The sequence below is a fragment of the Callorhinus ursinus genome, unplaced genomic scaffold (genome assembly GCF_003265705.2).
Source record: "Callorhinus ursinus isolate GAN/ISIS: 27379988/994484 unplaced genomic scaffold, GSC_fseal_2.0 scaffold1, whole genome shotgun sequence".
Taxonomy (NCBI): Eukaryota; Metazoa; Chordata; class Mammalia; order Carnivora; family Otariidae; genus Callorhinus; species Callorhinus ursinus.
This window is the reverse complement of record NW_027397063.1, coordinates 146,369,716-146,386,205: the sequence shown is the minus strand read 5'-3', so window position 1 is coordinate 146,386,205 and position 16,490 is coordinate 146,369,716. Positions and strand designations below refer to the sequence as shown.

At 38.9% G+C, this 16,490-nt stretch overlaps 1 protein-coding gene across 50 annotated transcripts in view; it reads left to right on the top strand.

Moving 5' to 3' along the window:
• Positions 1–4,362, top strand: part of CLASP2 (cytoplasmic linker associated protein 2) — a 177,931-nt gene extending 173,569 nt beyond the window's left edge. For all 50 annotated transcript variants that reach the window (XM_073902391.1, XM_073902392.1, XM_073902399.1 and 47 more), the window contains one exon: positions 3,510–4,362. In XM_073902391.1, the coding sequence (XP_073758492.1) occupies positions 3,510–3,596 (87 nt within the window). In that variant the 3' untranslated portion in view covers positions 3,597–4,362. The remainder of the gene's footprint in view (positions 1–3,509) is intronic.
• Positions 4,363–16,490: the final 12,128 nt, after the last annotated feature.

The following is a 16,490-nucleotide window of genomic DNA, read 5'->3' as shown; positions in this document are numbered from 1 at the left end:
TTATTCAGCTTTGAACAAGTCGGGCCTTGAGCATCCAACTCATCTCCCACCGTTTGAATTTTAACTGTTTCTACTTTCACGTGTTCACTCAGGTGAGGTCAAGTAGGGTAGGTTGCTCTGAAAGAAATGCCTACAGCCAGTGGATTCCTTTCCTACCACCACACCCAAATCCTTACTCCCAAGGACTGTTTAAGAATAAACAGTGGTTGGGGCGCCTGGCTGGCTCAGTTGGTGGAGTGTGTGACACTTGATCTCGGTTGTGAGTTTGAGCCCCACAGTGGGTATAGAGATTACTTAAATACGTAAGTACATAAATGAATATCTTTTTTTATTTTTTATTTTTTAAAGATTTTATTTATTTGACGGAGAGAGACACAGCAAGAGAGGGAACACAAGCAGGGGGAGTGGGAAAGGGAGAAGCAGGCTTCCTGCTAAGCAGAGAGCCTGATGCGGGGCTCGATCCCAGGACCTTGGGATCATGACCTGAGCCGAAGGCAGACGCTCAACGACTGAGCCACCCAGGCGCGCCATGAATATCCTTTTTTTAAAAAGAATAGTGGCTTTATATATTCATGGATTACTTTATATCTCCCAAAATGTGGAACACTTGAACATTTGTTTAATTTTCCCCTGTGAACTATGATAATCAAATATTTGCTGTCGTTAAGACTTAAAAAAAAAAAAAAAACTCATTGGGTGGCTGTAGTCATCCAATGAGATCCCATCCGTGAGAAGTTGATCATGTCTTATTGTACTCTATGGAAATGTTCCCTCAGAATTCTTATGTTGAAATCCAATCCCAAATGTGATGGTATTAGGAGGTGAGCCTTTGGAAGGGGTTTAGTTCATGAAGGCAGAGCCTTCATGAATGGGATTAGCATCCTTATAAAAGACCCCTGAGACCCCTTGCCCTGTCTGCTATGTGGAGTTACAGCAATAAAATGGCTGTCTGTGAACCAGAAAGTGGGATATCACCTGGATCTTGCACTATCCAGTCTCCAGAACTGTGAAAAATTAATTTCTATTGTTTATGAGCCACTTAGTCCATGGTATTTTGTTACAGCGGCCTTGATGGAATAAGATGAAATGTTGATACTAATAATAAATGTAAATCTATTTACCCAAGAACCATTGGTCAAGCACTGTCTATACATCAGACATTGTGCTCAACATTTAGACACTGACCCTGTTTTCCCAGGACTCACAGGAAGCCAGGAGCCCAGTAAAATGATGACAATTTTTATCCTTACAATTGTTTTCTACCTTTATGAAAAGTTTGAGACGGAATAAAGGAACAAATGGCCGAAGCTTAAAAAAAGACTTAAAAAAAAATAGGGGTGCCTGGCTGGCTCAGTCAGAAGAGCATGAAACTCTTGATTTCAGGGTCGTGAGTTCGAGCCCCACATTGGGTGTAGAGATTACTTAAATAAATAAGCTTTAAAAAATGTTTTAAAGACATGGGGCACCTGGGTGGCTCAGTTGGTTAAGCGACTGCCTTCAGCTCAGGTCATGATCCTGGAGTTCCAGGATCAAATCCTGCATTGGGCTCCCTACTCAGCAGGAAGTCTGCTTCTCCCTCTAATCCTCCCCCATCTCATGCATGCTCTCTCTGTCTCAAATAAATAAAATCTTTTAAAAAATAAAAATAAATAAAGACTTAAAAAAGAGTCTTGCTTTCCTCATTTCTTTGAAACTATCCAACATTGAAATTTATTCTACAAAGTGAGGATAAACTATGATTGTTGAATTGTTGCTTATGAACCAGTTTGCAGGAAACACTCATCCTCATTTAAACAGTTTTCCAAACCCTCGCTATTGTCATTACTATGATCAAATTTATTTTTGAAATAGCAAAAAGGTGGAGAAAATACCTATAAAGCTCAGGTATACACCTTACATTAAATACTTACGTGAGTTATAGATAGAGCAGTGGTTCTTAACCCTTTCTGAGTTACAGACCACTTTGAGATATGGGTAGTATCTCATCCCAAGAAAAATAAATAAATACAGAAAATTTTACACATAGTTTCAGAGGATTCATTGAGTCCTTGAATCCCATGGACACCAGGTTAGAAACCCTTGAATCAATGCGTTAATGTTTAAATCGCAAACTTTCAACAGCACAGTTTTCTTTTTCCTTTTTTTTTTCTTTTAAGATTTTATATAATTATTTGACAGAGAGTGAGCAAGCACAAGCAGGGGGAGTGGCAGACAGAGGGAGAAGCGGGCTCTCCGCTGAGCAGGGAGCCCGCCGTGGGGCTCAATTCCAGGACCCTGACATGACCGGAGCCAAAGGTGTCACACAGGCACCCCTCTTTTTTTTTAAGTAAACTCTACACCCAGCTTGAACTCAGGAGCCCCACGTGCTCTACCAGCTGAGCCAGCAAGATGCCCCAACACAGTGGTTTTCAAAGAAGAAACCTCAACTTTTATGATAAGCTCAAGATTGTGTCCTGATAATCCAGAGATGTCTGTAGAAGAATTAAAATTAAGTACTTTGTCAAGACTCTTTTAACTCTCGGAAACTGAGGGTTGCTGGAGCTGAGGTTGGTGGGAGGATGGGGTAACTGGGTGATGGGCATTAAGGAGGGCACTTGAAGTAATGAGCACTGGGAGTTGTATGCAACTGATGAATCACTAAATTCTACCCCTGAAATTAATAATACACTAGATGTTAATTAAATTGAATTTAAATAAAAAATTTTTTAAAAATTAAGTAATTTGTCAGAATACTAGGCATATGAAGACCATAGGTAGGTTGAAAAAATATTTGGAAATGACATTAGATGAAAAAAAGTAAAGTACAGAATTGTATTGCATTGATTAAAACTTTATAAAAGTATGATCTCATCTAGCAAAGACTATAAATTGACACAGAGAAATCAAGAACATTCTTGGAGGGCAGTGTTATAATTGTTTAAGATCTTGGGTCCTGGAACCCAAGTGCCTAATTTCCTATCCTGGCCCACTTCTTACCTACCCCTGTGACTTTAGGCAATGACTGGCATGTCCTATGCCTTGATTTCCTCATCTATAAAGTACTGTTGAGATAAAAAGGTACAGTGTAAGGTAGTTAGCTTATTATATAGCACATGGTGCTCAAATGTTTGTCCTTATTGTCTTAATGATGACTTCTTTTTTCTAAGTTTAAGTTTTACATGCTATCACTACAACATTTTTTGAAAAGGCATATTAGAATACTCAGTCATCAGGGGTACCTGGCTGGCTTAGCCTGGTAGAGCATGCAACTCTTGATCTCAGGATCTTGAGTTCAAACCCCATGTTGGGTGTAGAGATTACTTAAATAAATGAATAAATAGAATACTCAGCTGTGAACAGACTGAGACTTGAATTTTTTTTTTGGTAATTCTTAATTATCAACAATACTTGGGTGTAACTTAGTCTAAAATCTGTCTTTTTAAATTCATATATGTGTATAATTTTTTTAATGAGCATCTTACTATAATTTATAATTGGCTCAATGACATACGTTTGGCTTGAATCTGCAGATGAAGCTACTGAATCTTTACATCAAACGTGCACAAACAGGTTCTGGAGGAGCTGATCCCACTACTGATGTTTCTGGACAAAGTTAGTGAAGCTGATTAAAGTGAACCAGGCCTCTCAAAGAAAGGACAGACAGACCACACCTCATCAACGAAAGGAAATTTTCAAACACATCTTTTGGAACTTACCATCTTTCCCAGTTTTAGTTTTTTGTTTTGTTTTGTATTTTCTGTAACAGAGGGCTATCCTCAGTCTGCATGTAACTTTTATGATAGTTATTCCAAATTCAAGAAGAAGCAGTATTAACATCAGTTGATCAGTACAAAGTAATTTTTAATCGAATTCATCATTTCACATGTTTGTACTTCTTTGTCTTCCCATTAACCTTTGCCAGTGTTATGATTGTATAAATTTTTTTAAATGCTGGTTAAAGAGGAATGCTTAAAGCTTTAAAAGTTAAACAGTCTAAAACATTTTTTTTGCCTCTATTCAAATGCAGAATAATATTTTTATTGCTACTTGGAGTTTTGTTCCGTATCATGTCCTATGCTAGAAATACTGAAATGATGTGAAACAAAGCAGGACTAATTTGAACTACAGCTGGACTCTATTGGTGTGATGGTGATACATGTCATTAGTTGCAATTTCTTTGGGGTGATCTGTAGTTTAAAACTAAGACCTCAGAGAAAGTGCTACAGAATCAGCCAGTTCTGTAACACTGATACTGCTTGTTGGTTGTTGATCTTGCCATCTTTATTTAAAACCATGTCCCCTCTAAGATCCCTTAAGAAAGCTGCACCAAATCATCTGCCTGTTGTTTTCTTGATACTTATTAAAATAGAAGGTTTTATTGCAGGGTTTTTGGTTTGTTTGTCTTTGTTGTGAATGATGCTTTTTTCGTATTTATTAATCTCAAATTCACTTATGAATAAACTTGATAATGGAAAGAGACAAAAAAAAATCAAGTGCATGTGTGTCCTTGACCGTCTTCTGTTTCTCATTTAATAAACAAACTTATTATTGAGACATGGGAGTCAACCAGCACCTTTTCTTTAAATGGTGGAACCTGGTTTCCTTTTACCATGAAATTGTCTTACTTGAAAACATTGATCCTGTTGAGAGAGAAGATGGTACAACGCTATTATCTTTGTGTAATGGACTTAAATTCTCTACCTCTTCAGGGCTAATCCTTATAACTGAGCTGCTGCCTGTAGTATCTTTTGGGAAACTACTTAAAGGGTGATTTTCTGTTACATTTTAACAAATTTTTTTAATCACCTTTTGCTACACCTATTCTTTTCATGTGCAGCCAACTTTCAAAAATTACCAGTTTCGTGAAAGGTAAATTAGATCATTTGGAACCAGGATACTAATGATTTCTCATCTTGACTTTTTTTAAAAACATAACATGAAGTGAATTTGACTGGAAAGGCAAATAGCTATTAGGGAAGCAATTTGCTATGGTTACAGAGTTATCTGTACTTTCTTTGTTTAATTGAAAAAATGTAGAAATGTATGTAAAGAATTTAAGACAAGAGTACTGGATGGATGATTTGTCATAGGCTTTTCCCTTCGTTTCTGTTCTAGCAGCAGGAAAATAGTTTCTCTATATCCCCTCCCCTTTACCTGTAACAATTTTGTTTTCTACTGTTAATTACATTGTGTATTTATAGTTCTATGCTTACTGTTGTGCATATACTGGCAATAAAACTGTACATAACATTACTTGAAAAAATTAACAATGTATATCAGTTGTTTTTCTGTCTTACTCTGAAAAGTCACTTAGCTCCTAACTAGGTTTTTAAAAAATATTTCAGAGGTCCTGTATTAGTGCTGTTCTCATGAATTTTATAAGTGCGTCTGAGGAAAACATTTATCAGGAGTGGCCTCCACAGTCAGATGGCTGTATATGCATGTGTATGACAGCTTTTTTTTTTCCTAAGATCTTTATTTGTTTGAGAGAGCACAAGTAGGCAGAGAGGCAGGCAGAGGGAGAGGGAGAAGCAGACTCCCTGCTGAGCAGCGAGCCTGATGTGGGGCTCGATCCCAGGACCCTGGGATCATGACCTGAGCCGAAGGCAAACGCCCAACTGACTGAACCACCCAGGAGCCCCTGACAGCTTATCTTTAAGAAGAAAAGGCATTTTATTTATTTTTTTTTAAAGATTTTATTTATTTATTTGACAGAGAGACGGCGAGAGAGGGAACACAAGCAGGGGGAGTGGGAGAGGGAGAAGCAGGCTTCCCGCAGAACAGGGAGCCCAATGAGGGGCTTGATCCCAGGACCCTGGGATCATGACCTGAGCCAAAGGCAGCTGCTTAACCAACAGAGCCACCCAGGTGCCCCAAGAAAAGACATTTTAAACATTGAGTTATTCTCAGTTTCTCAGTTATGTTTTATGTTCCATGACCTTTTGTATGTTTTATAATCATTTTTAGTCTAAATATTGATTTAATTTTGACCTCTGCTTTAAGATCCTGCTTTAATTACTGTTGACAACTAAGTAGTATGATGTAAGCTGAATAATAACTCTGCTTGAAAACTTAGATCAAGCACCTGGCATCAAAACACAGGCACTCAAATGAACTGAGTAATGAAAGAATACGGTGTAATGTGACTAAGTGAAAGCTAATATATAAAAACATGAAAAAAGATTTAAAATTCTATAATTTTAGGGGCGCCTGTCTGGCTCGGTTGGTAGAACATGCAACTCTTGATCTCAGGGTCATGAGTTTGAGCCCTATGTTGGGCATAGAGATTACTTTAAAAAAATAAATAACAAAAGTAAAAATATATATACATATAAAAAAATAAAAATTAAAATCTATAATTTCAGTTAATGAGGCTTTAAGAAAGTTTTACTGACGATTCAAATTTGTTCATTCCAGAAATATATTTAGGTGTCAGCTATTAAAAACTGGTGGTAAGTTCCTGGTTAAATTTTTTCTTTCCACCTTTCTCCCTAAACATTATCAGTATCATTCATTTACTGCACTGCTCAGAACTAATTAAAATCACATAATTCCTGATTATAAACCATATTTGTTTCTTGGGGGTTTTCAAAATCTATAAAAGCCTTCTGCCATTTTCAAGTAGGATGTGGTTTGAACCTGAGGTTTCAAATTTGGAGTATATTTACTGTATTCCTTCATATTCTGTCTTGTAAACTTTGAGTCAAAATGACTTTTCACCAAATATGTCTCCAATAACAGACTGGAATCTTATCAAGCCAGATCTGTTTATAAATTCAAATGTATCTTATTAATTTAGAATAGCATTTACAGGAAATAGAAATGAGGATTGGTACATTACTCCATAATACATGAGGGGGTTTTTTTAAGCTTAATCTTTGACATCTTTGCTTCCTGTGTTGTTTCGGTTTATCTCATTGCAATTAATCACGTACAGTTTTACAGCTATGCAAAAGAGAGAATTAAGCTTAAAAATGCTATCAGTGGGACACCTGGGTGGCTCAGTCGTTAAGTGTCTGCCTTTGGCTCAGGTCATGATCCCAGGGTCCTGGGATGGAGCCCCGCATCGGACTCTGCTCAGCAGGGAGGCCCGCTTCTCCCTCTCCCACTCCCTCTGCTTGTGGTCCCTCTCTCACTGTCTCTCTGTCAAATAAATAAATAAAATCTTTTTTAAAAAAATAAAAATTATCAGTTAAGTTACCCACCTCCCTTTTTTTTTTTTAAGATTTTATTTTTAAGTAATCTCTACACCCACTGTGGGGCTCAAACTCACAACCCCAAGATCAAGAGTTGCATGCTCCACTGACTGAGCCAGCCTGGCACCCCAAAAGTTATCTATCTCTTTAGAGCAGAAATAAATTATGTAGAAACTAGAAAAACAGTAGAACCGATCAATGAAACAGGAGCTGGTTCTTTGAAGAAATCAATAAAATTGATAAACCTCTAGTCAGACTAATCAAGAAAAATAAAGGCCTCAATAAGATCACAAATGAGAGAAGAGAAATAACCAACACCACAGAAATACAATCATAAGAGAATATTATGAAAAACTATACCAACAAATTGGACAGCCTACAAGAATTGGATAAATTCCTAGAAACATAACTTGCCAAAACTGAAGCAAAAAGAAAAAGAAAACTAGAACAGACTGATAACCAGCAAAGAAACTGAATCAAAATCTCCCCAAAAACAAACATCTAGGACTAGATGACTTCACAGGCGAATTCTACCAAACATTTAAAGAAGAGTTAATATCTATTCTCAAAAATTCCACAAAACAGGGGCACCTGGGTGGCTCAGTTGTTAAGCATCTGCCTTCAGCTTGGGTCATGATCCCAGGGTCCTGGGATCGAGCCCCACATCAGGCTCCTGCTCTGCAGGAAGCCTGCTTCTCCCTCTCCCACTCCTCCTGCTTGTGTTCCTGCTCTCGCTATCTCTCTTTGTCAAATAAATAAATAAAATCTTTTAAAAAAAATTCCACAAAACAGAAAAGGAAGGAAAACTTACAAATTTATTCGATGGGGCTAGCATTACCCTGATACCAAAACCAGATGAAGACATCGTGCAAAAAGAACTACAGGCCAATATGAACATAGATGCAAAAATTCTCAACAAAATGCTAGCAAGCTGCATTCAACAATACATAAAATCCTTTACCACCTGGGATGCCTGGCTGGCTCAGCAGAGCATGCAACTCTTGATCTCAGGGCTGTGAGTTCAAGGCCCATGTTGGGCATGGAGCCTACTTTATTTATTTATTTATTGAAGATTTTATTTATTTGACAGAGATAGACACAGCAAGAGAGGGAACACAAGCAGGGGGAGTGGGAGAGGGAGAAGCAGGCTCCCTGTGGAGCAGGGAGCCCGATGTGGGGCTCGATCCCAGGACTCTGGGATCATGACCTGAGCAGAAGGCAGACGCTTAACAACTGAGCCACCCAGGCGCCCTGGAGCCTACTTTAAAAATAAGAATCATTCACCATGATCAAGTGGGTTGCAAGCATGGTCCAATATTCACAAGTCAATCAACATGATACATCACAGAAAGGATAAGAACCATAGATCATTTCAATAGGTGCAGAAAAAGCATTTAACAAAGTACAACATTCATTTGTAATAAAAACTCTCAACAAAGTAGGTTTAGGGGGGACACACCTCAACATAATAAAAGCCATCTATGAAAAACCCACAGCTAACATCATCCTCTGGGGAAAAACTCTTTTCCGCTAAAGGTCAGGAACAAGACAAGGAAGTCTACTCTCACCATTTTTATTCAACGTAGTACTGGAAGTCCTAGCCACAGCGCTCAGACAAGAAGAAATAAAAAGAATACAAATCAGTAAGGAAGAAGTAAAACTTGCACTATTTGCAGATGACATGATACTACATATAGAGAACCCAAAAGACTCCACCCCAAAACTGCTAGAACTGATAAACGAATGTCACAGGATGCAAAATCAATGTACAGAAATCTGCATGTCTATCCACCAATAATGAAGCAGCAGAAAAGGAAATTAAGAAAACAATCCCATTTACAATTGCACCAAAGAGGTAAACGATCTGTACTCTGAAAACTATACAACACTTATGAAAGAAATTGAAGATGGCACAAAGAAATGGAAAGACATTCCATGCTCATGGAGTGGAAGAACAAACATTGTTAAAATGTCTCTACTACCCAAAGCAATCTACACAATTAATGTAATCCCTATCAAAATACCAATAGCATTTTTCAGAGCTAGAACAGACAATCCTAAAATGTATATGGAACCTTTACAAAAGCCCCCAAATAGACAAAGCAGTCTTGGAAGAAAAAAAAAAAAGCAAAGCTGGAGGCATCACTATTCCAGACTTCAGGTAATATTACAAAGCTGTAGTGATCAAAACACTATGGTACTGGCAGAAAAATAGGCACATAGATCAATAGAACAGAATAGAAAATCCAGAAATAAACCCACAGTTTTATGGTCAGTTAACCTTCGACAAAGCAGGAAAGAATATCCAATAAGAAAAAGTCTCTTCAACAAATGCTGTTGGGAAAACTGGACAGCAACATGCAAAAGAATGAAACTGCAACACTTTCTTATACCATACACAAAAATAAACTCAAAATGGATTAAAGACCTAAATGTGAGACCCTGAAACCATAAAAATCCTAGAAGAGAACACAGGCAGTAAGTTCTTTGACATTGGCTGTAGCAACATCTTTTTAGATCTGTCTCCTGAGGCAGTGGAAACAAACACAAAAGGAAACTATTGGGACTACATCAGAATAAAAAGCTTCTGCATAACAAAGGAAACAATAAAACCAAAAGACAACATACAGAATGGGAGAAGATATTTGCAAATATGTCCAGTGAAAGGTTAGCATCCAAAGTATATAAAGAACTTATAGAACTCAATACCCAAAAATCAAATAATCCAATTAAAAAATGGACAGAAGACATGAACAGACATTTCTTCAAAAAAAAGACAGATGGCTGTGGGTGCCTGGGTGGCTCAGTTATTAAGCATCTGCCTTCGGCTCAGGTCATGGTCTCAGGGTCCTGGGATCGAGCCCCACATCAGGCTCCCTGCTCAGCGGGAAGCCTGCTTCTCCCTCTCCCACTCCCCCTGCTTGTGTTCCCTCTCTCGCTGTGTCTCTCTCTGTCAAATAAATAAATAAAAAATCTTAAAAAAAAAAAGACAGATGGCCAACAGACACATGAAAAGATGCTCATCATTACTCATCATCAGGGAAATGCAAATCAAAACCACAATGAGATATCCCCTCACACCTCTCAGAAGGGCTAAAATCAACACAAGAAACAACAGGTGTTGGTGAGGATGTGGAGAAAAAGGAACCGTCATGCACTCTTGGTGGGAATGCAAACTGGTGCAGCTACTGTGGAAAACAGTATGGAGGTTCCTCAAAAATGGAACTACTTTATGATCCAGCAATTGCACTACTGGGTATCTACCCAAAGAATACAAGAACACTAATTCAAAGGGATGCAGGCACCCCTGTGTTTATAAGCAGCATTATTTACAATAGTCAAACTATGGAAGCAGCCCAAGTGTCCATCAATTGATGAATAAAGAAAAGGTGGCATACATATGTAATGGAATATTATTCAGCCATAAAGAAGAATGAAATCTTGCCATTTGCAACCACATGGATGGAACTAGAGAGTATAATGCTAAGTAAAATAAGTCAGAGAAAGAAATACCATATGATTTCGCTCATACGTGCAATTTAAGAAACAAACAAGCAAAGGAAAAAGAATAAGAGAGGGAGACAAATTTAATTATAGAGAACAAACTGATGGTTACCAGAGGGAGGTGGGTGGGGGATGGGGGAATTCAGTGATGAGGATCAAGGATTGCACTTGCTCTGAGGAGCACTGGGTAAGGTATGGAAGTGCTGAATCATTATATACCTGAAACTAATATGACACTGTATGTTAACTGGAATTTCAATAAACATAAAAGGTTTCCTTTCTTTATTATAAGCAATAGAGATTGCTTTTAAAAACTTAAAAAAATCTTTTTTTAAAAAAGAGCTTTGTTATTTCTTTTAAGATTTTATTTTTTTTTAAGTAATCTCCACACCCAACATGGGGCTTGAACTCACAACTCTGAGATTAAGAGTCCCATGCTCTACCGACTGAGCCAGCCAGGTGCCCCAAAAAGAGTGTACTTTAAACCAATCAAGAAAACTTGGGTGTGGCTTTTCTTTCAGTGGTTTTATTTCACAAGTTTTTTCTTTTCTTATAAAGTTGTAATACCAAATTTGCTCTCCAAACTGAATTTATGTCTCCGCAGCCGGCCACCCTACATGGCTAAGTTTAATTTAGCTGGACCAAGGGGGTACCCGTGGAGGAAGGACCCCAGATGGAGTGTTAGATATCCTTAGATATGTATTCTAAGATAAAATCTAATTGAACTAAAGAGTTCACCCGAGACTTATGCAGAAGAATAATGTGATTAGAATTAACATCACAAACACTGCAATCTTACATACTCTAAAAACTTCAGAAGTGAGGTGTTTTATGCTACAATTTTTTACAGATTGATCTCTGTGAATCTGGTTCTGATTACCTTTATTTACTTGTTAAATATTTTAGCACCTGCTGTGCATCTGAACCCCCTTCAATCTGTCTGCTGTAAATATGTAGTTGTAGATCTGATAATGAGAGAAAGGCATTAATGTGCTTTCAGAAGGATTAGTATGGGAGGCGCTGGCCCGGGACTCAATGACTCAGTGTAGAAAAGTGCCCAGTGGTGCTCTGAGCAAATCCGCCATCCTGAAGGGCATGCACTGTATGCAGCCCTGGTCTCCCAGGATTCTTCCACCGTTGGTGGTGTCAGACCTCTAAGGCAGTGTTTTTACCCTTAAGAAAGTATAAATCCGTTACTTTGTTGGAAGTGAGTACAAAAAGACTGCTTAATAATCAGTTTGCGGGTTTTATGTCTACAGCCAAATTTATACTAGTTTTTATCAAAATTTATCAGAGTAGAGACTTAGACTCAGAGTTAGATCATTTTGACAAAGCAAGAAACATGCTTTTTCTTCTCCATCCTCATAGAGCAGTGGTTCTCAACTTGGTGATTTTGCCCACTGGAGGACATTTGGCAATATCTGGAGACATTTTTGGTTGTCATAACTTGGCAGGGAGGGCCACTGACATATAGTGGGTAAGGCCAATGATGCTTGCTGCCAAACATCCTATAATACACAGGATTGCCCCCCACAACAAACAGGTATCCAGCCCCAGATGTCAATAATGCCCAAATTGGAAAACCTTGCGTTAAAGCAAAGGAGTCGCCATGGACAGCTGCCCTGGTAATATAGCCCAGTTTATTTTTTATTTTTTATTTTTTAAAGATTTTATTTTATTTGTTTGAGAGAGAGAATGAGCATGAGAGGGGGGAGGGTCAGAGGGAGAAGCAGACTCCCTGCTGAGCAGGGAGCCCGATGCGGGACTCGATCCTGGGACTCCAGGATCATGACCTGAGCCGAAGGCAGTTGCTTAACCAACTGAGCCACCCAGGCGCCCTATAGCCCAGTTTAAAAACATTGAGTTGGGAAAAATAAATAAATAAATAAATAAATAAAACCACTGAGTCAGGTTTTTTACACTAAAATTGAATAGAAATCACTTCTAGATGACTAATTTGAAGATAAATTTTCCCATTTTTAATACATATGGGCTCACATGCCAACCATTCAACATAAATCATTGACCCCCAACATAATCCAAACCATCCTGGCTCATTTTCTCTGCAACTTACTCCATTCTGAACTCTTAGTCTAATGCAGAGTTAGTCCCTCCAATTTTGGTCTCATTAAAGGAATGGTGATTTTATTTCAAGGAACTGATTATCGAGCTCCTGAGGGCAGAGAATTTCCATACAGTGAGGTTCACTCCAGGCCAGCAGCAGTGCGGTTGACCGAGGAGACCCTCAAGAATGGCCTTGGGGTTGGTTGGCCAGTGTTAAAAACTTGATAGTTATTCAAATATGGCATGATTCCACCTATGAGGTGCCTAGAGTAGTCAAATTCATAGAGACAGAAAATGGCATGGTGGGTGCCAGGGGCTGGAGGGAGGAGGAATAGGGCGTGATTGTCTAGTGGGGACGGTCACTGTCTGGGATGATGAAAAGAGGTAGACGGTGGTGATAGCTGCCCAGCAGTGTGAATGTCCTTAACACCACTGACCTACACATTTTAAAATGACTAAAATGGTAAATATTATGTTGTGTATTTTACCACAATTAGGAATAATAAAAAATAACTTGATCATTAAAATGAGGTCACAATAAAAAAGTGATTCAAGAACTCAGTTCACCGCCTGATTGCTAATAATGCCAATACGTAAAGATGATCAGTAGATAATCTATAGAATGCTATCTATATCCGTATACAAACAGCATATATATAAGAACTGAGCAGGCAAATTGAAGCAACTCTTTAAAAAAACAGCTGTGTTGAGATGTGTTGATAGTGCTTACCCACGGAATTGTGAAATTCCGATCTTTGCTTCCTCTCTTGTACACGCTGCTCATTTGTCCATGATGTCAATTTCCCTGATGCTGGCTTTGCTGCTCATCTCCCTCCATGTTTCTAGATTGAGCACACAGAATCAAGCCTCCTTTCAGATTTATACCATAGGCAGACCTACCACCCTCTGCCCCTTGTCACCCTTGCCTCTGCTGTTGCACCGACTACTGCCACCTGGCCCACAGATTTCCTCACCTTCCCAAGAGAGGTAAAGCAGCAGACTGGTTAAGAGAAGGGGTTATGCCATGAAACTGATCACATAAAAATCACTATTTCCACCACTTGGGTGAGTTACTTAATCTCTCAAAGCTTCAACTCCTCATCTTACAGAACAGGGAGGACAATAGCACTTATCACATGAGATCATGGTGGGGACTCGATGAAATAATGCCTGTTTATTAGGCATAGCCTGACACTCCGCATCTGATGGCCTTTAGTCTCCGACGGGGGCAGTGGTCATCCAGCTGACCCACTGGGATGCTGCCACACTTCATGCTCAGTCACTCCACCCTCCTTGGACCTGGGCTGCTCCAGCTAAGGATCATAAACCCAGCATTTCACTTGCTAATTGCAATGGGATTTAACAATTAGTATTTTTTTTATTGTGGTAAAAAGCATACAACATTAAATTTACCATCTTAGCCTCTTTTAAGTGTACTTTCAGTAGCGTTCAGTATATTCACATTGTATGACAGATCTCTAGAATTTTCTCCTCTTGGAAAACTGAAATTCTGTACCCATTAAAGACTAATTCCCCTCCCCCAACCCTTGGCAACCGCCTCCCTACTTTCTGTTTCTGTGATTCTGATCATTTTAGGTACTTCATAAGAATGGAATCATATAGTATTTGTCCTTTTGTGCCGGGCTTTTTCACTTCATATAATGTCCTTGAGGTTCATCTGTTCTTTGGCATGTAACAAGGTTTTCTTTTTGAAGGCTGAATAATATTCTATTGTATGAACATACACATTTCTTCATCCTTTCATCTGCTGACAGACATTTGGGTTGCTTCCACCTCTTGGCTATGATAACGCTACACAGTCTTTTTTTTTTTTTTTTTTGTAACCATGTATGTGTTTCTAGCACTGTCCACAATACTTGGAATATAGCAATACTATAGCAAGTCTTAATATTTGTTTTATAAATGTATACACGAATGAATTAGTTCAGTGACTCGTTAGAATATCCAAATCTCTTAAAAACAATAAATTGTTGTGCACATTTTCACACTTCAGATTTTTGCTGGTGTTTTACATTTTAGCTTGAAAGTACGTAATTGGGGCGCCTGGGTGGCTCAGATGGTTAATCATCTGCCTTTGGCTCAGGTCATGATCCCAGGGTCCTGAGATTGAGTCCCACGTCAGGCTCCTGCCTCAGCAGGGAGTCTGCTTCTCCTTCTCCCTCAGCCTCTCTCCCTGCTCATGCTCTCTCTCTCTCTCTCTACCTCTGTGTCTCAAATGAATAAATAAAATCTTAAAAAAAAAGAAAGTACGTAATAAACACTGTATACTGATTGTTCTTTCTCATGTGTCAGGATTTGTGCTCAGCACGTTAGATGCATTAAGTCTTCATTCCAATTCCATGAGTCAGGTATTATCATCACCCCCAATCTACAGAAGAGACTGAGACATGGAGAAGTTAACTGATTTGCCCAAGATCTTGTAGCCCATAAGCTTGTAACTAAGTTTTAAACCCAGATTATCTGAGGCCAGAGATAGAAAACTTAATCTGTGTTAGAAATGCTCTAGTTATTGTATAGGAACATTTGTAAGGTTCCGCTCCAACTTGGTGAATATTGGCACCCTTTAAGGTCTAAAGAGAAAAAAAAAAGCTATGGCATTTAAAAACTGTTCTTTATATATCATTTTTAATAACTGGAGCACAAAAAACACTGAGTTTCTAAAAATACATATATCCAACCTAGGGAAGTAATCAAAATTAGGTAAAAATAATAGTCATCATAGTTAAAGAAGAGGACGCAATTTCCATATCCTCTATCATACTGGAAGCATTGATAAAATGATAACTCGGCCCGAACCACGTTTGTCATGGAGATGTTAGGCATGACAGCAGGAACTCCCGCTCTCCCACCTCACTGACACTGCGAATACAGCTGATTACACCACCTTGTCCAGTTGTCCTGCCTTCGTTCACTTGCCTGTCTCCAAACCTGGATGCTGAAGTGTCATGAGGACACCATTCAACAGCCGTAAGGAGGGTAGCCAGCCCAGACTGAAATGCCAGGAGAGCAGGTGCTGGGAGGAATGTCTCCGAGGATAGGAGAGAAGGAAAGAGGGGACTCACCTGATGAGTGCATGTATTGAGGGGATTTTCTCAGATTTGGGGAGGGAATTAATGTGGGTAAATTGACAAGCACATGGAAAGCAAAGTATGTAGCATAATATACTGTATCGTCATCTGTCAATAATATTTAAACATAATGATGATGAAAGTTGACTCACTCAAAGAGCTGCGACAACTTTGACGAGGCAGGAGGTACATAGATCATTGAATCCTCACCTGCCATTGTAAAAAGGTGAATAGATAATATCTAGAAACAGGTATGGAAGGAAATTGCTGAACGTTGAAGGTGGCTGCTTTGGAAAGTAGCAGTCTCCTGAGGAGGGCGACTGGGGTAAGGGTCCGAGCTTTGTTATAAACTCAGCAGCATTTGTGGGCGCCTGGGTGGCTCAGTTGGTTGGGCGACTGCCTTCGGCTCAGGTCATGATCCTGGAGTCCCGGGATCGAGTCCCACATCAGGCTCCCTGCCCGGCGGGGAGTCTGCTTCTCCCTCTGACCCTCTTCCCTCTCGTGCTCTCTACCTCTCATTCTCTCTCTCAAATAAATGAATAAAATCTTTAAAAAAATAAATAAATAAACTCAGCAGCATTTGTGTCTGTTTTCAGCTATGTACTTCTACCACTTTGGTTTTCTTAAAAAAAAAAAAAAACAAATAAATTATACCAGC